At 37.6% G+C, this 27,714-nt stretch overlaps 1 protein-coding gene across 1 annotated transcript; it reads right to left on the bottom strand.

Moving 5' to 3' along the window:
- TAF15 (TATA-box binding protein associated factor 15) lies at positions 1 to 27,668 on the bottom strand. Its single transcript, XM_049859923.1, has 16 exons — positions 27,565 to 27,668; positions 20,412 to 20,451; positions 18,923 to 18,974; positions 18,750 to 18,834; positions 18,564 to 18,666; positions 16,343 to 16,536; positions 15,225 to 15,345; positions 8,741 to 8,775; positions 8,088 to 8,120; positions 6,731 to 6,840; positions 5,349 to 5,478; positions 3,146 to 3,238; positions 2,414 to 2,495; positions 2,209 to 2,297; positions 1,490 to 2,054; positions 1 to 132 (listed from the first exon to the last, which is right to left on the bottom strand). Exons 1-16 carry the CDS (start codon positions 27,569 to 27,571, stop codon positions 93 to 95), a joined length of 1,779 nt encoding a protein of 592 aa, XP_049715880.1. The 5' UTR covers positions 27,572 to 27,668; the 3' UTR covers positions 1 to 92.
- Between the last annotated feature and the right edge of the window lie 46 nt (positions 27,669 to 27,714).

The following is a 27,714-nucleotide window of genomic DNA, read 5'->3' as shown; positions in this document are numbered from 1 at the left end:
TCCAAGAAGAGGCCACGAGGAAAGCAGCAGGCAAAACTCTGGCAATTTCACTACGGATCATGTCAGAGACAAAGGAACATTCAAAACAGTCATCAGTACGGTCGGCTGCGCTGATCATTTCTGTAGTCGTTTCTAGGAATGAAAAATAAAGAGCCAGACTAAATTCTAATTTTCTACCAAGGGAGCATTAGACACTTCTTCAGGGTGCTGGTGATTGGCATCCGCCAGACAATGCATTTCTGTAAGGATGAGGCCATGTTTAATGTATTTCTATCCTCCTAGAAGGTGCTTCATAAATATCTGACTAATTTATCAGCTTTAAGACCCATAAAGTTTCCAGAAGAAGCTCTGCTATCACTAAGTCAAAATTTTTCCATCTAGAATAAGGACTCCAAACCACTGAGGTATTTCAGGAGGTCAGAGACTGTGCCAATTTCAGTGGAATGGGCAAGCAAGCACTTTCATGTATAAATTCTGGATCTGCCATTTATTAACTATGTGACTGGGAAAAAGTTACTGAACACCTCTGAGTCTTTAAGATGGGAAGTATATCTACCTCATGGGATTGACAAAGGACTAGAACTAAAGTATATAGGGACACTTTAACATTATTTGTCACATAGTAAGAAGTGTTCAATACATTCTAGACTATTAACAACAGCTAACAATTACACAGTATTTACTACGGGCCAGCAAATGTTACAGCAATCCAATACAACTCTACAAAGGAGGTATTATTGCTATTATTAGCTTCATCTTACAGATGAGAAAGGGTTAAGTAACTTGCCTAACTAAGGTCACAGAGCTAGTAAATTGTGCAGCCAGGGCTGAACCCAGGCTGTCAGTCTCTTGATGCCATGCTTTTAACCATACCTAAATACACAAATTCTCACTATCCTATACTGCCTCTTTTAACCATATGCTATACAAATTCTCACTATCCTATACTGCCTCTGGCATACAGATGTTTTGTTTAATAAATGAAGCTGTTTTACACTGCTGGTTCTTCAACCTTTTCTGCCTCTACACCATCCATGTGCACAACACACTGCCACCAGTAGTACCGTGAGTGATTTTCCTCTGGCAAAGGTATTACCAGAATCTCCAGAGACACCAGTAGGGTAGCACATGTGTGGTTTGATAAAGAACCCCTACGAAAGGTGTGTTCTCCACTGACTTAAGATTAAGACTGCCTGACTTAAATACAGTTTAAAGTTAGTATGATTCCATCTCAATTATCTTTCGCTTTAGGGCAGAATAATACACACACAGACACATATGTCCAAATACAAGTATTTACGAATAAGAATTTCCAAAACAAATTTTAGAAACTGCTAAGCAGGAAAATAAATGGATCTTCTCTAAGAGGGTTTGCCAATGAGAAATTCAAGTTCCAAAAAGTCAGACAATGAGAAACAAACGCGACCAACAGGTTCAGACTCTAAAATCTAAGAGCAGTGAGATTAAAAAGTTACCAAGTAATACTCACCTTCCTCCCATTTTGCCTCCATAGCCACCTCGGTCTCCACCATAGCCCCCTCCTCGGTCTCCTCCGTAGCCACCACCACTTCTGTCTCCTCCGTAGCCTCCACTTCGATCTCCACCGTAGCCACCACCACGGTCTCCTCCGTAGCCCCCCCCACTTCGGTCTCCTCCATAGCCTCCTCGGTCTCCACCATAACCACCTCCTCGGTCACCACCATAGCCGCCGCCTCGATCTCCGCCATAGCCACCTCGATCTCCGCCATAACCACCTCCTCGATCTCCGCCATAACCGCCTCCTCGGTCTCCACCATAACCACCTCCTCGGTCTCCGCCATAGCCGCCTCCTCGGTCCCCACCATAGCCGCCTCCTCGGTCCCCACCATAGCCACCCCCACTTCTGTCTCCACCGTAGCCACCCCCACTTCTATCTCCTCCGTAGCCACCGCCGCCACTTCTGTCTCCACCATATCCGGCCCCACTTCTGTCTCCACCGTAGCCACCTCGGTCTCCGCCTCTGCCCCCACGACCTCTGTAGCCCCTCTCTCCACCATAGCCTCTCCCCCGGAAATCTGCAAGGCAGAAATGCAAACCAATTAGACAAACAGAATAATGTAAGCCTTCTTCATGTAGTCAGAAAACTAGCACCATGTTAAAAAAAAAAAAAAAAATTTTTTTTTTTTTTTTTTTAAGCACCATGTAGATGCCGTTAAATAGTGGACCGACCTCCTCCTGAGGGACGAGAGTCCTCTGGTCTGGGCTCATTGCACTGATTGCAGGAATTCCTTCGAGCAAAGTTCATATTTCCACATGACCTGAGAAAGCAGACAGACAAAATTCTCTTAGAGTTTCCAAAAGATTCAGAACCCCATCTTGCACACCTCCAACCTAATCCCAACCCTACTCCCATCAAAGTAAATGGGATACTTACGGATTAGGACAAACCCAGTCCCCACTTTTGGGGTCTCCACCTCTCCCCTGAAAGCCTCCACGACCTCTATATCCTCCACGGCCTGGGGGAAGGGAGGGGAGAATGCAAGGGAAAAATCAGCAGCAGATACTAACAAAGCAGAGCAAAAGCACCACATGAAAGAAGGGCAAGTGCCCAGCAATAATTGGGAAGCCTCCAAAAAACTAACTCTATGGCAGAACTTTGTAATTCTTTGATCTGAGGCTTATTTACTAAATGTAGGAAATTTGGGAACAGACCACAGACCCACATTACAGTGCAAACAGTGCACTAACGAACATCAAAATTTATTCTCTATAATACCTACTTAGTTTGAGAATACGTGATAAAGGTTAAATGAGAAGATACATCCCAAATTTGAGGAACTGGAACCAATATAAATAAATAAGCTAGCAGTAACTACATTACAGAGTTTACAAGCTAGTCAGGTTAACCCTGTAAGTAGGTTATCATTTAAACAATTGCCGCCTGACTTCCAGGTGAACACACTGCTATACAGTTTTCCAAAGGGATTTCTGGAACCTTCTCTGACTACTTTCTTACATACCAAATCTCCTATTCAGTACCTACCCTCATCTTAAGATAAAAGAAAAAAGACCTAGGGAGAAAAAGGGGTAGCAGTTGGGAAAGAACATGAACTCAAATTCAAACCCTTTTTACAGTATCCAGGCCTATCAATAATGACTATCTTACCTCGTCGCCCACCTCCACTTCCACCTCCTCTCATGAATTCAGGTCTTCTGGTGGCAAAGGACACTTTAATGATGTTGCCGTGGAATTCTTTTCCTAAGAAAAAAGAAAATGGTTTTGCAGAAATGCTGGCTGAAGTTTCTAGTCCACACCTCCAGCTCCCAATACAAACACAACCATCTTGGTCATTTTCAGTTTCAGAGAAATAAGGCACGCTGACATGTATCCTCACAGAAACACAAATATACTAATGCTCCAAAGTCAAGGTAACAGTGCAAATGCATGACACAATCTATTCGATAGAGCAGATCAGCTACTGGGAAAGTATCACTTCTTTCTAGACTTAGGAAAAAAAACACATATCCAACATTTTTACATAAAAAAGGCCAGGCGCAGAACAATGTGTACTATGCTATTTATGTTTCTGAACAGTAGCATGTGTGCACTTGCACATGTGTATACCTACATATGCATGCACATGCCATTCCCCACTGTGCTTATCTCTAAGGAGGGGAAGAGATCACTGGAGGTCAAAAGTAGAAAGCAAACTCATTTTTTATTATATACCCTTGGTACCACTTTAATTTCTTTTACCATGTGCAAGCGGTATCTTAAAAAATATGTATATATACACATAAATACATGCACACACACATATATTCTGGCCTTAAGAAAAGGAATTAACTGTTTCACTTTAATATGAACAAGAGAAATGATGTATAAGGAAAAGATGCCCAAGGATTCATAAAATAGTTATAAATCCAGGAGCCTGAGCTTCTGACCAAAGCCCTAATGATAGTGGCTGGCAAGTTCCTGTGATACAGATGGTATGAATAAGCACTTTGACATAGGAAGCAACTCTCGGATCAGTATTCTAAAAACTGTAGTAAAAGCTGGTAATATCTGAACTAGGGGCCCTGGTGGCACAGTGGTTAATAACTGGCTGCAAATTAAAAGGCTGGCAGTTCAAATCCACCATCCATTCCTTGGAAACCCTATGAGGCAGTTCTACTCTCCTATGAGGTCTCTATGAATTGGAATCAACTGAAAGGTAATGGGTATTTTAATATCTGAACTACGAAGTTAAGTTTAAGAGGCTCATCTGCCCTATGTACAAAAGCTACAAAAATTTTTTAACATTTCATGAGCAAAAAAAATTGCTTTATGATTCACAGAACCTACGAAAGAAACCGAAAACTCAGGTAGAATGGACTTAGTTTTCAAGAGCAAGGTGATGGGGGTCTAGTCTTAGTGCAAAAATGTAAAGAAAGTGGAGGTAAGGACAAACAGGGCATCGCTACCTCATCTATGAAGAAGAACTGCAACTATGTTCTGGGGGACACGTGTGCGATAATCTTGTATATGAAAGGAACTGTAAGTGTCTGTCGATCCATCACAGTTGAGAACCTTAGAGACAGTGGGGCGAGATAGCTTGAGTTTGAATCCTGACTCTGCTACTTACTCTATGACCTTAGAAATTACTTAACTTCTCTATGCCTCAGTTTCATCATTTGTAAAATGTGGGTAATAATAGGGCATATGTCTCATAGCGTTTCCGAGAAGAATAAGCTAAGTAATGCACGTAACGCTCTTAGAACCATGTCTAGCCTGTAAACCACAACAAATAGGCAGTAAATGTTATTATTAAATTAAGGTACAATAAAAATGATGAGTTTGTAATAACATGGGGAAATGTCTATGTTAAAACGATAAATGAAAAACGCATGAGACAAAACCGCGTTTGGAATATAAACTATTTTAAAAATACATTTTAAAACGCTGGAAGGGAAGTTAATAAAATATTACAAGCGGCTATCTCTGAGTAAAGGACTATGGGTGCTTTACTCCTTTCTTCTACTTTCCTGTATTTTCAATGAGAAAATAAGACTGTCTCTTCTAAGAATGCACTAACTTTATATTTGAAAAAAAAAAAAATCTAGATCTTAAAATACAGAGTCAACCAGGCAAATCCTCTACACCTATGCTAAGATGGCCTCAAGCACAAGGCATGATATAAGGAAATATTCTAGGCAAACAAGGGTAGAGCTTATTTCTAACGGTACATACAAACTCTGACCTGCATACTTAATAGAACAGCTGCAAAAATAAACATGAATATAACCACTGCATTCCAGCACATACTTTGACTTCAACATTAGAAAACTTTGTCCAAATTGTATGTTGAAAACTATACGATGAGGCATACCATCAAACCAGTCAATGGCTGCCTTAGCTGAAGGGGGGTCATCAAATGACACTGTCGCCTCCCCTTTTGGCTTCCCCGTGTCCTTGTCTGTGTAAAGATTTATCATTGGTTTTCCAGTCTTCTTGTTTGTCTGAGGAAAAAACAAGTTGGTGTCAGACAGCATCTTAAAAACAAGTAAACATGTACCATTTAGATAATGTGAACTAGAAAATACTCTGCACCTAATATAAAGTTATCTACAGGTACTGACAAAGGAAACTCTCCAAGCTACATTAAATGAAAAACCAAGCTATAAAAATGATACATGGTAGGCTGTTTTCTACATATAATTTCTTTAAACCCACAAAAAATAAATATGGATAATGCTTCATGTAAATATGTACCTTGTAAAACACAGAAAAAGGTCAGGAAGGATGCTTACTAAGTAAGTCAACAGGTTACCACTAAGGAGTAGACTGGAATTTGGCTGGGATGGGAATGGGAGACATGGGAGAATTTTTACCTTATAGAATTGTATTAACTTTTTATATATTTCCTGTGTGACTGGATTTAAAAAAAAAAAAAAATTTAACTCCCCAAGAAGGAGAAAAAATGAATATACAGACACCAAAACAAGGACAACTGATTTTGACAACTGTTACAACCTACTTAACACTGCTCTAAGTGATGCTTTCTAGAGAAGAGGTAAGAAATATATGCACGAAACAGTGCACAAGACCCTTGAGTGAACAATTAACAACTATGAAATAAAGCATTATATACTGCACTAATATGTAGCATAGATATTTGAATACCAAAAGAAGTTCTCAATAACAAAGTGAGTTTACATATACTGATTAGCATTTCAGAATCTACAAAAGGCTCACAACCTCATTTGCTTCTCCCAATTTTAGGAGGCAGGCAGGGACTATATTTAGAGCAGGGCTTCAAACCAGTTCATTCCAGTTGGAACTCCTGCTGATAAGTTGCATTCCGCCCCCCTCCCCATACACTGAATCAGAATCTACATTTTGAGAACCACTACTCTACTCTACTACTGGGTTCTCAGAACTAGTCCCTAACCAGCACATCAGCATCACTGGGGAACTTGTTAGAACTGCAAATTCTCAGCAGGGGTTCCAAAGCCTGACTTAGAGCCTGGGATTGAAAACTGAAGCTCCAGAAGGGTAAACCCCGAGGAAGGAAGAAAGGTAAACACAAGCAAGGAAGATATTTGTTAGCAAATTCAACAAAGGCCTACAGACATGGGTAAGCATCTGCATCAAGCAATTTTAAGAGACAACTCTTACTGGAATACAGGCTTATTATGTAATCTACACGTTTTAACCAGAATATGTTGGTAATTATGAGCTTTTCAACATTAAGTCATACTTCTTACTCACCTTGATAATTCCTATTTGCTTAAAGAACTCCCCCACTTGATCAGTAGACACACCCTCCCCAAGTCCTTGCACAAAGATTGTGTTGTTATCTGAATTATCAGATTCTGAATCTAAAGGGGGAAAAAGTTATGGTTAATTTTACATGTTCCTTGGTTTAACTACATCCTGTTCAGTAATCAAGAACAATGGTTTATACTCTGATATTCAACTGTTCCTATACCAAAAGGAATAGACGAGACCAACAATAAGAACCTTATACAGACATGCAAAGTGGTCAAAATAGTTATTTGGTAGTAGATCTTACAGCTAAACTTCAGGTAAATTGGATCAAGTCTACCACTATGTGAAATACATAGACCAATTTAAGGAAAATTTTACAAATCTCACTCTTCAGATTCAGATACAGGACTAAGGCTCATAAGGAGATGAGGAGAGTTAGTATAAGTTAGCATTCCCTTCTCTGAAGAGCTTTAAATCCTTATGGCTAATCAGTACCTTTAAAGCTCTCTGTAAGAAAATTTCCCAAATCTAAAACTTTGGACTTTCAAGCAAGCCAAGCAGAATTGCTGGTTTCTCATTCATTGCAATAAGCTTTGTATATACCAGAGGGTAGAAGCGCCTTGTACACACACCTTACCTTACACACGCACACTTTTGGATTAGTACAACAAAGTAAGAAAGATGTACAAAAATTCAGTCCAAGGCATAATTCAGAAATTGCCATCCATATAGAATACTTTGGCATCTTAATAAAAACTAAAGTTCTGATTTCAATATTTATTAAAATTCCTTGGCTCAAGTAGATTTTTAATCTCTAAACCATAATAACTTTCAAAAGGCTCCATGAGTAAATCTGGAGCCTTGAATTTCATTTAAAAATAAAAAGCCACATGAAATCAATGACCTCTGCCCAGAATAAGACCATTCTCTCATGTATAAACTCAGGTTTCTTAAACCCACTAAGGAGACTACCAACCAATCCAATTTAACACTTTCTTAAGCACGACTTTTCTACTTCTAATTCCCTGATGATACCAATTTTCTCATTAAAATCTGATTTGTAGTAATTAAATGATTAATGCTATTAAGCAACAAAAATTCAAGTGTTTCTTCAAAAAAGAAAAGAACGTGGGAAAGCACAAAGAGCAATTTTCCCCAGCAAGCTATTCGATCAATTCCCCTAAATTTTTATTTCTGGTGTTTCTTTAGAATGAAGCTTCCTAGTTCAGGCAGCACTGTCAAATTAATTCTTCCTCCTGTGCTAGCCCCTCCAAACAGACACACTCTTCCATTCAAAAAACACAACCAAAACTAACATTCTCTTAAATGCAAAGTCACAAACTACCATAAGCCTTACCAGCATCTGGTCTGGGTCCATAATCCCTGTGACCTATGGAAAAGAAAAGGAAAACAAAAAAGCTATTTAAAGGAGCTCATTTAAAAACTTAAGAAATAGAGTAATAATAACCAAGGCATGAAAAGTCAATACTTCCAAAATCCTTGAAGGTCAACCATCACAGATTTACAAAATAAATATATAAATTAATTTTTATTAAAAGTTTAAGAAATAAGATGAATGTCAACATTTCTTTAAACTTGTCCCAGACAGCACCCGCCATTTCGGCATTATGCTAGCATCACTTTTGTTAAGTTCTGGTTTGTGAAGGCTGATTGGAAAACCCTAATAATTTATGAACACCATGTCAGCTACCTTCTTTATACAAAAACATTTTGTCAAAATCCAGTGAAGGTCTCATTGGTCACCACAGACTCTTTCATGCAAATTCACGGTACAGAAACCCATTGGACTGTTTAAGAGATCAACTTTGCCTTTTTAATGTTTACTTTGATATATATATATGTGTATATATATATAATTTGTTTTAAGCACACAACACACACCAGCCTCAACAGAGTAAGAGAGGGCTTAGACTGCGTCTGCGGGATATTGGTGGCTCTTAGATTTATATAGCATTTCCACTGAAACATTTTGGGATACTCAGCACTTACCACCAAAATTTTTGAAGCCACCGCGGTCACCACCACTGCAGAGGAAAAATTGAAGAAATGATTTCTTCCTTAAGTCTCTAATGTGCTGAGCCCTGGGCTCAATCTACACTTAACTGTCACAAGTAGAGAGCCTAGGGAAACAGTAGCACCTCTAACTTTCCAGTAAGTTCCATTCATAGACTTCAAAATGTTGTTTCCATCTAAGTGTGTTCCCAGTGGGATCTACCTCCACAAGGGTACTTTTCAAGCTTACTACATAATATAGCTAATACACTCTTATTTTAAAATCTTCCCAACCCCAAGCCAAAGGGATACTGTTCAAACCGTAACTTAAAACTGGAGGCACAGCATAAAGAATGCTAAACCAGAGCAAATATTCTCTCCAAGGGGATATTTTTAAAATATGAGAAAAAGGAACAAGACTAGAAGAACAATACCAAGGTAAGATTTTCATAGCAGAACGGAAGAGGTAAAAACTTGAGTACTATGTTCTATTGTGATATCAAATAGTGGGTTTTATGAGATGAAGAAAAAAAGTGAGGTACAAATATGTACAAAAGCAAACCTGAATGAAAGCAGTCCTAAAATTTCAAATCATTCAGAAATCTGATAAAATGAGAACTAAAAGAAAGTGTAACTTTAAATTGCCCTCCTACTCCATACCCACTATAATATACATTTCTTCCCATCAGAGCTATTAATCATGCTGCCAAATGCTCTGCACACTGATTAGCAGAACACATTAGAGAATGCAACATACTCCAGTATCACCACTGCCCGCAACAAGACCATGACTTGATCTGGCAAACTACCATCGTCATATAATCAACAGTGCTCATGCACACAAGCTTTATGTAAAAATCTAAGAAGGTTTCTTTTATCAAGAAACTCTTTAAATAGCCATCCACTAAAAGCTTGTTTCTCTTGACTGGATTATATAATCCTCCAAGATTCAAACCACGAGCTGACAAGAGAACAAAAAACACCAGAAGCTTTCAGATGGCGGTATCTAATCTCCTGCTATAAGCCGAGAAACTAAGACCTCTGCTTTCGCCATCACCCTACCGTCTGGATGGCTATTCTGAGCCATTCTGAGAAAAACCACTCTAAGTGAGAAACTGTTCTCTCTTTATAATAAATCTATTCTACTACTTTGATGCCAAAATTTTTTTCCCTTGCAATAAGCTTCAACCTTGCTATTCTGATTTCTAGAAAAGCAGGAGAATAAAGCTACTTCAAGGCTATGCAGACAATGTGAAACACATTCACATACAGCTTCATACATGCAGAGCTTCCTACTAAGTCTTCCTATTAAGATCCCTCTTTTATAACTACTCAAGTCCTATACTTCTAAAAAAAAAAAAATGACATGCTTAACTGATTACAAAAGAAAAGCAACAGGGTTCTTGAAAGTGAACTGCTGAAGTCTTGTTAATAGAAACCAAGATACCTCAGATTTCTTAAAATATGATCATTAAAGCTCCAAAGAATAGTAAGAGAGAAAAGAACTAGTAAAAATATTAAGTCCATGATCCTATGTTAGGAGGTTAAAGTGCCCAGAACAGACTTTTTAAAAAAGAAATTGAGGTCACTGTTTTCACAAGTGCTAGAAGAGATACCCCTTAATTACTCTGCTGTCATCTTAATGTGGTACCAAATTGTTAACCTGGCCACAGGGAGGAAAAATAATGAAACTTCACACATAAGCTAGGACTGTAATTTTCCTTTTGGCCAGGAATATAACTTTGAACAAGAAAAAAAAGGGCGTACTCCTACAGAAAGAATATAAAAACAATTAACATTTGAATAGGTTTATAATTTCTTATTCCTCCACATAATGACATTTTAACTCAAACCATCTTTACTGAGCACTTCCTTCAGAAACAAAGCAGCTGAAGATGAAAACACAATGGCCATAAACATGGAAACAACACAGCGCACTGAGAAAAGTGCCGGTCTTCAAACCAAGAGACTCATCATATAGTCTTCACCGCTAACTAATCATGAATATTTGGACAAGTTGGTAATTCTCCACGGGCTTCAGTTTCCTCCCTTACAAAATTAAGGTCTACATCCTCCTTTACAAAAAATTAAGGCTATTCAAAGGGTGGTCAAAGAAACAGCGGCATGAACACAGCCTGGGGAGCATCTCAGAAATACTGGATCTCATGCTCCACCCCAGACCTACTGAATCAGAATCTGCATTTAACACGATCCCCAAGTAATTTACATGCACATTAAAGTCTGAGAAGCACTGGTCTAAATGATCTCTAATTCTATGTGAAGCTTTCTTTTGAGTTCAAATGTTTCGATCATTTTCTTTTTTCTTATTAAGTAAACCACAAGCAGTACTTACTATTAAAAAGTAACAGCAGATAGGACTATAGTTAAGAATCTTTCAAACTTCATAGTCAAGTTACAAGTCCCTTTTCTACATCTGAGTACCTCATTAGGAAATTAAAACACAAAAGGTACTTGAACATCTGAGTCAAGATGTTGCCACCAACAAATTTGTTTTCATTCCCATAAAGACAAGCAAACATATACACAGAAAGAAGCCCTGAAGCAAAGACATTTTAAGGTGAAGTAGTAAAAGGTATTTAACAGAGACAAAATATAAGCATGTTCAACTTTACGGCTGAGAGCCTCCTGCATAAAAAAACCAGTTGTATACTTGACTCAACCATGCCAAGATGGTTCTCCAAGTTCAAAACCACAAAGATCAGCCTACCCTATGATAGACTTATGAGACTAGTATTACATATTTAAAGAAGACGGATTCTTTACCAGAATCTCTATACCCAACTTTAATTTGTTTTTTTTTTAATCTAAACTTAAACGTATCATGGAAACCCTGATGATGTAGTGGTTAAGTGCTACAGCTGTTAACCAAGAGGTCGGCATTTCAAATCTACCAGGCGCTCCTTGGAAACTCTGTGGGGCAGCTCTACTCTGTCCTACAGGGTTGCTATGAGTCAGAATTGACTCGATGGCAGTGGGTTTGGTTTTTGGTTTTAAATGTATCTATCTAAGGCTTAAAACTGCCAAGAAATAAAAGGACAACACAGGAATCTTTATTCATGGAAAATTCATTATCTAGAGAAAAAGGGTTACATAAAAATTTTAAGACATTAGTTTTTAATAAATCCAGATCACAATCTTTGGGGTGTGAGGAAAAGACCAATATTAATTCCAAAGGTAAATGACTCACTGGATTTAAATATCATTCCCAACAGTAGCTCTATTCACGTTTTCTTTCTTCCCATATATGCGTGGTAAAATGGCTTTCTGGATTCAACATTTACCAAAATTTCAGAAAGCCAAAATTCCATCATTCTAGAACTGCACTGTCCAATACAGTGTCCACTAGCCACATCTGAAATGTGGCTAGGCTGCACTAAGATGTGCTATAAATTTAAGATACAAAATGGATTTCAAAGTCTTAGGGAAAAAAAAACAAGAATGTAATAGCTCATTAATTATTTTTTTATATTGATTACATGTTGAAATGGTATCTTAGATGTATGCTGGCTTAAATATATTATTAAAATTAATTTCACCTGTTTAATTTTTAGGTTTTTTTTTTAAATGCAGCTACTAGAAAATTTTAAATCACACACAGCTTACATTGTATGTCTACCGGACAGCACTATTCCAGGCTACCACCACGACACACGTATACTTTAAAGGGAGCTAATCATTCTTGTCAGATGGTGAAGACACTCGAAATGCAAAATAACTTTTTTTAGGCTTGAGATATTAGCATGAACCTACACAACTACTTAGCCTGACACATACAAATAATGAAAAACAGTATCCGTGATGCTCTGGCAGACAAGTTTGCAATGCATTAATCCCAATGTTGAATTTAAAAACACTGGGAGAATTTCTGAACAAACTTTTAATCCACTAAGATTTCAATTTTAGACGACCATCCTTTTTCCTGCAACTGTTTTTTTTCAAAGAAAAAGATTTCCTGCAGTCCCTATAGTTTTCACACATTTCTCTTTCACATGTGGAAAGCTGACGGCTTCCTTCTGATCTTAATTTGTCCTCCCGTCAAGCTCTCAAACAATCTAAGAGTAAGAATGTCCCATCCTGCAACATGGACCTCACCCTCATCCATAAACTATGCCCTCTTCTTCTTTAAATATAAATCCAACTAATCAGATACTGATGAAACAGCCCCCCAAAGGATGACTATTTTCAACCTTGCTATTTTTAAGTAAGATGATTAGAAACACAAATGGAAGTGTTGATGAAGACTAATGAGAAATGTTTGGGTATTTTTGGTACCTAAATGCAAAACCAAGTATCCAAAAGAAAAAAAAAAAAAATCCTAAAACTGGATATCTGAATTTAAGTTCAAAACTCTTTACCCTAATTATTTATTAACAAAGCACATCTTGAGCAAGATGTGACACATAAAAATTTTGCAAACTTTAAATTTCGAGGTCCATAAATGAAGCTTTATTGAAACATAACCATGTTTGTTTATTCATTTACAATTGTCAGTGTCTGCTTTGGCACTTTAAGGGCAAAGTTGAGTAGTTGCAACAAAAACTGTATGGCTTGAAAAGCCTAAAATATTTACTATTTATCCTTTTACCCTAAAACTTTGCTGACCCCTGATACAGGGAGTAATCACCTAATTATCAATTCACACAGATTTCTAAAAAAGGCCTTGCACAAACACCCCATTCACTGGCTGCAGATCTCCCACCACCACCAAAATCCTATTCAACCAGATCAGCATTTTGACCTAATATATAGGACTTCTGCTCAAGATTTTGTTTAAAAGCGTTCTAAGGCTAAATAGAAAGGTTTGAAAATAAAAAACTTTATTCATGAATCACTATCTGGGCCACAAATTATACTCAAACATATTGCCCAGGAGGTTATAAAAGTACTGAGAAATTGGACCTTTGGGTTGGTTAAGGTATGGACCTTCCCTCCTTTATCAGGGAGATCATTCAAGGTCCTTTCAGCCTTCTGGCCCTAAGATGAGTCATCTCTCACAGATGAAATTTTTGAAGACCTCCCTACCCTTTTTCATCCCTTTCTCCCTTAAAGGTGGGATTCTACCATCCTCTGCAGACAGTGACATAGTTTAATGGATAATGTATTAGAATGTAACTTCCTTATAAAGAAAATTAAACCTACAATGTACTATCAAATGTATACCATTCCAAGGTGGCCAGTTATCTAAAATCTAATAATAGAAAAATTTAAAAATCGGTTACCTAGTTTGGGGTTCTGTGTGAGGTAGGAGGGAAGCTACAGGGTAAGCACCATGTCACTTTACATTGCTCACTTCATTCATATCCATATGAGGGCAGACTGCTCTCTTTGATAATGAAGAGGCATACAATATCTTTGTTTTACCTTAGTAAGCTGACTTTAGCTATCAGTCAAGACTTTTAATGTCTAAGTATTATAAAATGTATTAAATATGTTTAGACTTTAGTTGTTCCACAATATCAAAGCACTGTACACTAAACAGAGAAATATAAGTTAGTGAAATCAAATTCCTAGTTCACTTGAAAAAGCAACAGTGCTATATGTAACTGGCTTTATTTCTCAGGTCACCTCAGGAGACAGACAGTCCCTAAAGAGCAAATGAATGAACTGGTACGAGTATATCATTAAGTATCAGTTAATGGGCCACTGACAATTTCAGTTTTCAAGGAGCATAAAGCTTGCAAATTTGCAATCTGCAAAACTCATGTTGGGATCATAAATGTCAACTACTTTTTCATTTTTGTTTTTAGAGTCAAAGTGCTAAGTTTACAGAAATACTTAAAAATGATTGTTAAACCAATTTTCACAACTTACGTTGTAAGTAAATACCAAAACCTGACAATACTAGCAATGAAAAAAAAAAAACCTGAATCAAAGTCATTCTTTTCTTCAACCACTTAATCTAAATGAAATACACAATGGTATGTGATGCTGCACTAAATTATTTCGGTAATTATTTACTTAAAGAGGAGGGCAAAATAGTTCACTTACATTAGGCCTTTCATTTCCCAATCCCACCTTTACACTCTGCTATTGCCTCCTACACACTTTCCCTTCCCAAGGGGATTGAAGACTAAGGAATACCCTATCCTCCAATCTAGAGTTCACTTACCTGTTACTTTTTACATACAAAACACTTGGATTTTCCCAAGTCAACTTTTAAAGGAGTTTAGATTCTAGCTTTGGCAGAAAGACACAGTCAAGTGGTTTAACCACAACCATAGTGGGAGACTTTTCTCCACTGGTGTTTAAGATCCACCACATAAATTAAATGTTAACATAGCCTATTCTAAGGTAATTTATGTACCATCTTACAACTGAAAATAATTTTGAATCTCTGTCTTCTTCTCCACAACATAATCTTTTTTAAGCCTAACTAAATTAGATGCTGCAATCAAACCAACTAAGTACCAAATTAAAAAAAAAAAAAAAGAAATGTAGGCATTTACACCTAAATACTTACCTTGATCCTGTCATAGGACCTCTTCCATCCTTGTCATATCCCCCACGCCCTCTACCTCCTCCCTGTGACCCGCCATAGCCTCTATTATCTTCTCCATACCTACTCATATCACGACGGTCATCTACAAAAAAGGAAAACAACAAATACATACGTAAGTAAATAACCACTGTCATTTCTGACAAAGGCTTCATGTAACAAACTTAAATGGCTCTTTAAGTCACAGGTTATGTACTTCGGAAAATGCCACACGTGCACAGAACTCAAACACAAATTATCATAAAACTACTTGAAATTACATGTTTTAAGAATTATATAAAATTTCATCATATTCCACTCTGCTAACATCAGGTTAGTAAGATGATGATGTGCAATAGTTTGAATTAAAGTATACCCATACCCTTAGGTATAAGAACTCTGGTAAATCAGATAAAAAGCACACCCCTAACCTTAAAACTTATTACTTTCTTCATCTCAAAACATTTGAATGTAAGCCAAACATGCACAGGGAATAGTTGGATTTTCAAGCTGAGAGGGGATATTCAGCGAATGAGTTCAACTTTTACCATTTACTTATTTATCCAGTCAATTATTCAACAAATATTTATTGAGCACTTAATATGAACTAAGCCCTATGCTAGGCATTGAAGGTACAACAATGAATAAAACAAGACCCTTGTCCTTGAAGTATAAAGAGATTACTAAATATAAGTGGTATATACAAGGTGCAATGGGAAAACAAGAGGGAAGAATGACCCGCCCTCCTTAGATTAGGTTAGAGAAAGCTAATATGGGGTCATAATCTTTCCAAATCAAGCATACCACCAACAACAAAAGGAAATGGTAGCAGCAGCACTGTCAAATAATCACTGTTCATTGAGACAAAGTAAATTCAGGTAGCCTGCCACCAAAAAGTCATGTGACCATCTGGGAGTCTCCATGAAATTCAGAAATAGAAATCTAGTAAATTAGTTTTGATGGCCATGAGAAAGGAAAATATTCAAGGTCACCTCAAATGTTCACGAACAGTTGAAATCCTCTATGAGCCTTTTAATCCAAAACTCAATATAAAGGTTAATTCTATGAGGGAAAAAAAGAAAACAGAAGTGGGTATACCTTACCTTGTGCGTGGTGGCTGTAATTTTCCCTTTGAGAATGATAGGACTGCTGGTTTTGATTATAAGAATCATGCTGCTGATCATAATTTGAATGCTCGTCATATGAGCCTTGATGTTGATCATAGCCTGACTGTGGGTCATATGACTCTTGCTGACCATAGTCTGACTGATCGTATGAAGGTGCTCTTCCACCTTGGCTAAACAGAAATCAAGAACTTAAGAGATTTTACAGGAGGATTACGTTTAACATAGCGAGCCAAGTGAGACTGATATGAGGCCTCACCAGCTAAACCTCTGCCACATTACATACTATTTTCCCGTGATAATTATTTAGCTCTTTTACTAACAAAGTCTGCTTTTAGCCAATGGAATGTCTATCAAATGACGATTTCAATATTAATGAAGAGGTGCCATGTTATGAGAAAAATCACATGCACCTTTAAAAATTAGAGTGATGCACTAAATCACTACAGTTGTCGCTATCTCCTTGAATTAAAAAAAAAAAAAAGGTTAAAAATGCCTAAGTACAACAGTATGTCTAATTCTTAAACATGCCACGATAAGCACAGAGTTACACTGAAAAGGTCTACATATGCTAATTTTTAACAGTGTCACCTCTTAAAATATTTTTGGAACTATTCTTTTAAAATTTTCTTTAGAACCTAGAGTACAGATCTACCTTAGAATTTACAATATATACATCTTTTAAAATACCTTCAAACAGTAAATTTTAGAAAACAGTAATAAATCATTTATATTTAAGTCTGTTAAGAAGAAGGAACTTGCTTTGTGATTTTTTTTTAAGTGTAAAAAGAAATATATCAAGTAATGAGATTGCCTTCTTATTAATTCATACAATTCCAAGAGAAATTCTAAGCATGTTCTGAGTAATATGACTAACTACATGGGAATGCTGAATGGCAACTTAATTGGAAATGAGTTCTAATATGTTTACTTAAAAAAAGGGGGGGGAACAAAAAAGATCTCGAAATTAAAAAAAAAAAAAAAGTTGCCATCAAGTCAATTCCAACTCATGGTGCCCCCATGTGCTCCATGGGCTTATTTTTCAGAAGTAGCTTATCAGGCCTTTCTTCCAAGGTGCCTTTGGATGGACCTTTTGATTAGCAGCCTAGCGAGTTAATCATTTGCACACGTAATTTAATCTTATTCACATCTTATTCTGAAGCAAAGCAATTTAACAAAGATCAGTATGTTGCCCAAGCCCCTACCGAAAGCATAATCAACAACGGTCAGAACTCTAGCACTTCACTTTAAAATTGCTGTCAAACCCAACCTAACATTTCCCTTTGGCCTACATTTATATGTCATGCTTCCAGAAACACAACTTTATCAAAGAATCCTCTTTAAATTTAAAATTAACCTTCTCTCTACCTCTGTAAGGAAACCCTGGTGGCATAGTGGTTAAGTGCTACAGCTGCTAACCAAAGGGTCGGCAGTTCAAATTCGCCAGGCGCTCCTTGGAAACTCTATGGGGCAGTTCTACTCTGTCATAGTTCCGACCATGAGTCGGAATCGACTCAATGGCACTGGGTTTGGTTTTGGTTTTCCATCCCTGTAAAACAGGAATAAATTACTAACTACCTCATTGTGGTATCTGAGGGTCAATTAGGTTGGAGAATACAAAAGCATTTTATAAAATGTAAAGCACAATTTTAAAAAGTTATTATTATTAAAATCAGTAACAAGTACAGGCTCTTGAAATCTGAAAAAAATCTATAAACTTCTTAGTGAATATTTACTCAGCTATATTACCAAATAAAACGTATTTTAGGGGATCTGACATATACGGATGGGTTTCGGGTTTTTTTTTTTTTTTTCCCCTAAAAAAGTAATACATTCAAATAGTTCAAAAATAAAGTCTAGATAAAAAGGTAGATTTTGAAGAAGTCTCATTTTTTACAGGCAGGTTTTATTTAATCTTGGATATAAAGAACAGGTCCAAATTTTTCTAACGTTTAAGTCACGTGTTCATTTACAGCTAAGCAATAATTTTACAAAACGCAAATTATAAGAATCGAATTACAATGCCGTGTCAATTTCCAGATTCCGCATACCACGAAACTGAGAAATCCATACACTATCAAAACCTTTTCTGAAAAAATTTTTTTCTGGAAACTAGGAGTTTGTTGGTGAAATCTGCTTCACACCAGAAGTGTTATTTCCACTGTTCAACACCATCTCAGTACTTTTACTGTTTCCTTACCCTCCTGATGAGTCCGTGTTTTGCTGTCCCTGGTTATTATAAGGTTGCTGGCCATAAGAGCTCTGCTTTTGATTCTCATAACCACCGTAAGACTGTGAATAACCTAAAGATTGAATGGGTATACCATTTAGTGAAGGTTCTGATTCTTAAATTTCTAAAACAGCAAATTTAACAAACCAGTCCAACCTGATTGGCTTTGTCCATAACTGGAGTAGCTGCCATAGTTCTGTCCATATGAGGAATCAGTCGATTGCCCATAGCCAGAATAGCTCTGAAATTTAGGTAGATACTCAAATTTCATCACCTACTTAAGATAAAAACAGCTATTTATGAAGAAGGTAGTTTATACTTCAACCTACTTGTGGTGTCTGTCCATAGCCTTGGCTGCTTTGATTTCCATAGGAAGAATAACTGTAAAGGAAACATGCAATAAATACTTGAAAGAAATGTGCCAGAATTAAAGTGTAAATGAAGACTTCTACCTTCATTTTCAACTTTCGACTCAAATACAACCTTCTTTTCTAGAAACTGTCAATTTGCATGTCTCGTAGAGTCTAAACTGAAAAAGGTGACTATTACAGACATAAATGAAGTCATTTCAAGACCTCCTGAATGCCAAACAAATACCAAAAGTTCTCCTTTCGCAATCTCCCCAAAATAAAACACTTGAGCTAGAAAATCCCAAGAGAATTATGCTTACATCATGGCAAGGCCCATAAAAATATCTAAAGCACAAAAATGATGACTTTTCAAGTTAGCACTTTAATCAATTTAAGTTCCAATTTTGACAGATTATTTCTATCATTTGCCTTAGTTACATCTGTCTTTAACTTCCTAGAAAAAGCAGTGTGACATTAAAAGTGTAGTTTAATGCCTCAGTAATTACAGGCATGTACATCTTTAGAGTACACTTATCATAGACAAAATTATATTGTATCCCCAGTGTTGCTGCAGAGTCTGGCACACAGGAGTTCAATTTGCATTTTCTTTAATTTTATAGCATGTAAGTTCTAGCAAATCTGAAGCAAACTTTCTGGATACATACTATGACTTTCTAATATCCAAAGAAAAATAAAACATTTATTTGAAAGGAAAAAAAAACCTATTATTTTAGTCATAGGGTACGAACAGAATTCCTTAACTTTTAAAAATATATTTCAATGAACACGTTTGATAGATGCCTACTATGAGATTAGCACTAGCCTGTGAGATTAAAAAATGAAATTTGTTTTCATGAAGCTTAAAAATCTTATGACAAAGGATATCTAAAATGCTATATTCTGAACATCTCCCACTGAGCTGCGAAACATTCACATTATTATTAAGCTGAAGACTGTATTTCTGGTAAGCAAAAGAAGCCTAGTGGATGTATGCATTCACAAAAACACAGACTTTTTATTGTGAGCAAGGTAAGAATTTTACCAAAGCTAAATGTTTCTGCTTATAGGGCTTTAAGAAAATCTGCTCAGAAAGAAACACACGAGCATATTATACACCATCAAAACATGAAAATTTTTTTAAAGAAATCTGCTACAGTTCAGCTGCTTAAATTCCTTTAATAATTATATTTCTTCTAAGAAATGTCATAAAGAAAACAATCTTTAATTACTTACAAGATTTATTTTAATCTCTAGGGAACATCTACATTTATTAATGCAAACAGCCTTAAAAAAAGAAAAAAAAAATTTTTTCAGTACCTGTTTATACAGGCCTACTTTCTTTCCCTCTGTTAAGAACTATCATCTCTTACGGCATCCAAATACCAAGCCCCAAGAGGGAAACATGACTAAATTCACTTTTTTCTCAGTTTCACCCTTCACGGTATCATTAAATATATGTATACTTTACCTTTGCTGCTCACCCCCAGACTGACCGTAACTTCCAGTATCTAAAACACATAAAAAGAATTTTTAATCTTATTTAAAATTATGCGTCCCTCAAAGGCTAACTTTAGCTCTTCTAGATGAAACAGGAAAATGTCACAAAAAAATGCAGAAAGAAAAGCCAAGAATCAAAACGAAAAAGTACAAAGAAAAACCTGTACAGATAGTATTTGCTTTTTACAGTAATTAAGTCTTTGAAAACTTTTATTCCTCAAATGTGTGCTAATGGTCATAAGAACCAAGTCAATAACCATTAAACAGTTAATGAAAATCCATTCTTTTAACAAAAATTCCAAAGCTCAAAATTATAAAGCTGTATTATCTTTGTATGTAAAAGCTATTTGTTAAAACTATTAGAACCTAAAGAGGGAAAGACATGAACGCTAACAAGTTATAAATATAAATCGCAGGATTATATTCACGTGCATATCTCCCTCACACCTCCGCCCCCCGGCCCAGCTATTCTCTATTGGACTGCTTGCTTGTCAGCAGCAACAAAAGATCTCCAAAGACTTGGAAAAAGCAGCTTAGTTAGTTGTTTAATTTTACCAAGCTTTCAGGGACTCAGACAGTTGGCCTAGAAAGTAAGCAATACCTGCTCCTAGATTCTACTTTAGTAATAAAAACTACCAAGGAAGGCATAAATTGATATTAATGTGCACCCCAAAATAAAGCTAATCTGAACTATGGTTTTCAACATTTCAAAATGTCAGTCCCACCCATTTTTTAAAGATGCTCTACGCTTTCTTTAGGCTTTTACTCAGAGCGAAATGAATGGTCTAAGTTTGTGATGAATCAGTAATTTCATATCAAATACTCTTCCAATTGTAATAATTGACTGCCTTCTGAGTCTCAAACTTCTTAGCATTAGACCCAACCTCACCCAATTTGAAAAAAACACTGAACAGTTCTGAAAACCCACCAATTCATATAAAGCTACAATGAGAACATTGCCATTGGCTGCGTAAGTACATGACATCACATTTGCCACTTTTCTACAGTATAGTAAAAATCTCCAATCAGGCTGACTGAGACCTTTTTTTAAATCCTTAACTGTGAGAGTATTAAAAGAAATTCTTACACAAATTACTACTTCTATGAATGTGGAGGAATGCACAAAACAAAACCCACTGCCGTCAAGTCGATTTCGACTCATAGCAACCCTATAGGACAACTACCCCACTGAGTTTCCAAGGAGCACCTGGCAGATCTGAACTGCCGACCCTTTGGTTAGCAGCTGTAGCACTTAACCACTATGCATAAGGCTACCTGAAATGAAAAAGAAAAAACTGCATCACTGCCATATCCATAATAAAATGACTGCTGAATTGTAGCTAACAACCAAATGTGAAAAGGATGCTGAATCTAACTGGACCACAGATTAGTTGCATCCATCAAATGAAAAAATATAAGAGATTCACCCAAATCAGAGACTGAAAACAGTTGAGGGGGGCGGGGATCTGTGTAAGAATAAAACTTAAGTACCCAGTGGATATATAAGCTTTGGCATGGATATGGACTTTCTCAATGGCAGAACTGCCTCTAAGAAGATCTCAGCTTATTTCCCTTTAGCTCAGGTGTAACTAAACTAGAAGCACCTGGGTCATCTGACCCTACCTCAACTCTGATAGGTACTAGGGTTCCTAACCCTTAACCCAAGAAGCCCTGGTGGCGTAATGGCTAAGAACTCTGCTGCTAACTGAAGGGTCCGAGGTTCGAACCCACCCAGCAGCTTCACAGGAGAAAAAAACCTGGCAATCTGCTCCTGCAGATCTTCAGCCTAAGATACCCTACCAGGCAGTTCTACTGTTTTAAAGGGTCACTTTGAATTGGAATTGACTGACAGCACACAACCACCTTAACCCAGCCCTCCTGAATTGTAAATCTGACTCATTTAGCTTGCCAACTTTAAAACTTGGGAAGATACAAAAATAACCATACTGACAAGTCTGAACCTTAGTATACTTTTATCAAACAGATGTTTTATATTCATCAGAGAAAACCAGTTTGTACCTGTTATTTAAGGCATTTCAAATAATTGTTCATTTATGAGAGCACCTGACACTCGAGCGCTGTGACTGGACCATTACTTCTAAGTGCTTTAAATTTCCAAATGTGTAGGGTTTTCTTTTTGTTTTTAGTTTCTATCTCATTGCTGGCAAAAAATGTATTTTCTATATTATTCTTTGGTATTTGTCAGGATTTGCTGGGTTTTTTAACTCCCCCTGGGTAAACATTTACAGCAAAACCTGTGAAAGCCGGAGGCTGTGTAAGGCAGAAACCCGTCAGAGAGGGAAAACACAAACATTGCCCACTAAAAAGGTGGAAAACTTTCGAGACCTGAAAAAACAAGGCAGTCCCATCAAGTTCCGGCTCTCACAGGTTTCACTGTACTTTTAAAAATGTCTCCTACGTACTTGGAAAGAATTGTTTTGACTGTTGAGTACATTTTGTCAAATGTATAAAGGTCAAAGGAGTGTTTAAAATCTCTTTTGACTATGGATTTGTTAATTTCTTATCTTTTTGCTTTCTGTATTTTTAGGCTATGCTGTCAAGTACATATAAGTACAGACTTTTTGTATCTTCCTGGTGAATTTTAACATTACCTGAAGGCTATCACTAAAAATGCTCAAACTTTGACTGGTAACATAACTTGAAAACAATCTTCCTTTCAGTTGATTATCTGCCTGGTTAATCTTTTTCTATCTCTTTACTTTCAATATTTCTTGTTCTTATGTTTTAGTTATGTCACTTATAAACAGCATTAGAGATCACTTTTTCCTAATATGAAAACCTCTGCCTTTTAACTGATGTTTTAGTACTTTTACATTCCCTATTATTTCTATCTTCTTATGTTGGACTTTCTGCTTCCTGTGGGTTTTTCCTCCCTTTTTAAAGCTTCTCCTCCTTTCTGCTGGACTTTCTTTACTCCCTTTTCTTCCTTTCTACTGTTTTGAAAGTTATACATTCAATTTCTGTCCCTTTAATTAGTCACCACTCATGATTATGTTCAATTTTTAATATGTTTTTTGACAAAGTTCAAAATTATCTTTCACCTAAAAAAAAAGGCCCTAATAATTCACTGGCACAGTGGTTAAGCGTTCAGCTGCTAACCAAAAGATCGGTAGTTCGAATCCACCAGCCGCTCCTTGGCAATCCTATGGGGCAGTTCTATCCTGCCCTACAGGGTCGCTGAGTTGGAATCAACTCGACAGCAATGGCTTTTTTTTTTCCTTCTGTTTTAGTAACCCAATATCAATCACATCTTTTATCTATTAATTTGATTCTACCTCTTTTTTAATCTCTAAATTTAATCATTTTTATCTTCATTGTTCTACGCGGTCAATACTTGCTTTTTATTTACCATGTTTTCTTCCTCTAGGTTGTTTCTGCTTCCATCCCTCCCTTTTGGATTTAATTTCCGTTATTAGTTCTTTCAGTTAAGGCCTGAGCAGTATTCTTAGCCTTTTGTATCACATATCTAGGTAAAAAATTCCTGATCAATGGTTATTTTCGCTCTAGACTCTGAGGACTATTTGTTTTCTGGCTTGAGAAGTGTACTGTCAGTCTTACTGTTGATCCTTTTATCCTTCTTGTGTATTTGTTAATGGAGTTCACAATCCACAGTTTCGTAACAATGTGTCTAGGTATGAGTTTATTTTTATTGAGACTCATGCTTGACTCAAAAGATTCGTTTTTTAATAATTCCGGAAAATTCTCAACCACCTTACCGATTTCCCCCCACCTTCTCCTTTTGGAACTCATTACATGACAGGACTTTCCAACCTATTTCCCATGTTTCTTAATCTTTCTGAACTGACTTTTGGGTAAACAGATCACACGTAACTTTGCCTTCACTAACTTCTGCTAGGTCTGTCTGCTATTCAATTATCCACTTTTTCCATTTCTACAAGTTATTACTGGTTCTTTTTCAAATCCATGTGGTCTTCTTTTGTAACATCTTGGTCTTAAGGTTTAAACTGATAATTTAATACTCTCTTTTAGATTATTAGCACTTCTAATCCTATTTGTCACTTTAATTTGGTAAATTGTTTCCTAGAGATCTGCAATTACTTACCGTGTCCTAGGTTGTGAGGATTTCCTCAGAAAAGGTTTTTCATTTGTTTCTGCCCGGAACCAATTTTTAGGTTAATTTCCTGGCTTTAAGGTTTCCTGGCCCACATAAGTAGCCTAAACGCACACCCAAATTGTATGAGGTATAGGTTCCAGGTTACAAATTCTCAGCAAAGACTTTTTTTTCCACTCAGAGCCCAAGCTTCCTTATAACTTCTCATGCTGGTACCGAACCCGGTGCCGTCGAGTCGATTCCAACTCACAGCAACCCTATAGGACAGAGTAGAACTTTCCCAGAGTTTCCAAGGAGTGACTGGCGGATTCGAATCGCCGACCCTTTGGTTAGCAGCTGTAGCACTTAACCACTAAGCCACCAGGGCTTCATGCTGGTAGGAAGGTTTTTTCTAGTTCATTCTTTTACTGAAGGTACAGTACTTCAAACATTCAGGCTTCATACAAGGATCTCAGTTTCCATTACCAGGCTCTAATGGTCTTAAGGCTTCATCTTCTGTCCGTACACAGTGGGAATTAAAATCCATGTCTCTGAATGATGATGCCTACCCCCTCCTTCCAGGTCAGCCACCAAGTTAGCTCTATACTTACCATGCTGCTTCCTACTTTTATTTCTGGCATCTGAGGCTTTCCCTTCCCTTTTTCTAAGTCCTTGCATTTTTAAATGTTTGGCAACAGAGGATTTTTCACCTATCTTGGTCTTCCATATTACCAGAATGAAAAGTATCTTGACTTTGTGGCTTTTAAATGTGCAATTGATATTATTAGACTTGTGATTTTAATCTGAAAGATGTTAGATAATTCACATTTGTAAACAGTATTTAACTGTCTGAAAGTCTGATTTACAATATTTACAATTTTGATTATGTACTGACTACTTAAATAAGTTTTATAAGTCTATCCGCCAGGCATTTGGAGTGTTTGAGTCAACTTGATAGGTTAAATTTATAAGTGTAGTTTGGAATGTTTAAAGGACTTAACTAAGCTTGTTAATGGCATTAGTTAAGAGGAGTTTACTGTTAAATTTATTAATGCACTTGAACATTCATCAAAGAACAAAAGCATTATACAAAATCAGAAATATTATTTTTACACACATATTGCAAAATGCATAAAGACTATAACAAGATTAAGTAAAACACAGACTCTAGCTTTAATGAACTGAATGTTAATTTAGAAACAAGAAACTATTAAGTAGTTCTTTTCACACATGAAAGTCGATCTCAATATTAAAAAAAAAACCAAAGTACAAAATGACAAATATCTGGTGTGGCAATTTGAAGACCAGTACCAATGGGTAAGCAAGTTCACAAATGATATACTGGAAAGCCTGAATTTTACAACTGGTAAACCCTAAAAATTAATTTGCCGTTTAAATAAAAACTACAATGTTTTATTTTAAATAAAAAAAGTTTTATTTTAGATAAAACATTGCTTTATACCAATACAGTAGTTGTTAAAACTCAAGTCAGCCAGAAGTTTTTAATGACCACTGTATCCACTGAAACTTGGTAAATCTCTTCATGAAGGCAGGTTTTTTGTTTTTTAACCATGGATAGGTTCCACATCCTCCCAAGTACGTACTTCTGTGAGCTTTACCAAGCTTCATTTCAAACGATGCACCTGTTGTGCTGTACCACTGTCTACTCTGGAGTAAGAAATTATTTCTTGTAGGAGCAAGGAGTAAACAGATACTGAAAGGAGCAAGTGGTAAATTCAGTGCAGCTACTGCCTCTGACACCAGGTAGATGGGTCCCCAAAAGGGAGCAATATTCTGTTTCTATAAATCAGTGTTAACCCAAAAAAGTATCAATCATGTATATCATTGTCCTCTTCCATCATCTTTGTTCATCTGAACTCTTCTCAGCCTGCTGCTTCCTTTTTGTCACACATGTCCATCCTTATGCAAGGCTGAGTTGCAACTTTTTTTTTTTTTTTTAATATTAACAGGTTTGCCTTTTAAATGAAAAACACAACAGACTCTGCCAGCAGACGTATTTTCACCCCAACTATATGGTTTCTGGAAAACGTTCTGCTTTTCCACTTGAAAAAGTGACATCTAACTCTCATGATGGTTTTTACCAAGTGGGTACCTAAGTTTTTGCAGCCTGTGATGTGATGTAGCCCAACAATAGAGGCCCTTGTGTGAACAGCTAGGGCTGCTAAATGAAGAGGACATCCAGGTTCCAGACTTTACATTCTCTTAGCACTACTCCCTCCCTTTTTCTCTTACACAACGGGTGGCCCCTGCCAATTTAACTGCCTCGTGGGAGAAAGACTGCCTTTCCTTTGGTAAATTTTAAGGGAAATGCCACATGCACCTGCAGAAGTCTATCAATAACAAAAAAAGGGCTCACTTTCATGCTCTTGCAGGAGGCAATCCGGAGGGGGGAAGGGAAATGGCGGTAGGGAGTGTGTGTAAAAAGGAAGCTGAATTATATGCAAACACCCCCAACTCGAACCCAGGCGGCTACTGCAAGGGGAGTAAGTACGATCTCGTACAAAGCAAACTCCTTTGAAAGGGCCCCCAGAGCGTCAAGGCCCCCACCTGATGAATGGGTGAATCAGGAAGGCCCAGCTCCACTTCACGGATGGGGAAACAGAGGGACGAGACGACGAGACGACTGGCCCGAGGCCTCGCTGAAAGATCGGAGGCGGAGCAGAGAACCAGAAGCACCGATTCTCTCAGGCTGATGCTCTCATCACAGCACCCCCCGCCCCCACGATGGCGTAGATGGCCTCCGCCCCCCGACTCACACACACCCTCCCCCGGGAGCGGCTCGTCTCCTCAGGTTCCAAGGACAGGCCCAAGATACTGATCTGCAGACCGAAAGCCGTGATTTGCAGACCGAGAGCGTTGGGATCGCGCGTCCCTCCAGTCCAACATGGCGGCGGCCACGGCCGCCCCCCCACCCCAAGCCTCCCTCAGGGCCGGGGGCTTTCCCTTGGGGCCCTCTGGTGGGCGGGAAGACGGCCCAACCCAGCCAGGCCCCTTCTGGCCGCTGCTGCTGCTCACTGTAGGAGTCACCTACCCGACATGACTAACGGCCGCGGCGCGGAGCCCCCAAAGCCCGCGGAGAACAAGGAATACCAAAGCCAGGCGGCGCGGCGGCCGGAGCTGTACTGAGGGCGGCGCGGCGGGCGAGCCCGACTGCGGGGCCTCGACAGCCAATCAGAGGGCA

Source organism: Elephas maximus, chromosome 19, assembly GCF_024166365.1.
Source record: "Elephas maximus indicus isolate mEleMax1 chromosome 19, mEleMax1 primary haplotype, whole genome shotgun sequence".
NCBI classification, from domain to species: domain Eukaryota; kingdom Metazoa; phylum Chordata; class Mammalia; order Proboscidea; family Elephantidae; genus Elephas; species Elephas maximus.
This window is presented reverse-complemented; position numbering and strand designations above follow the sequence as displayed.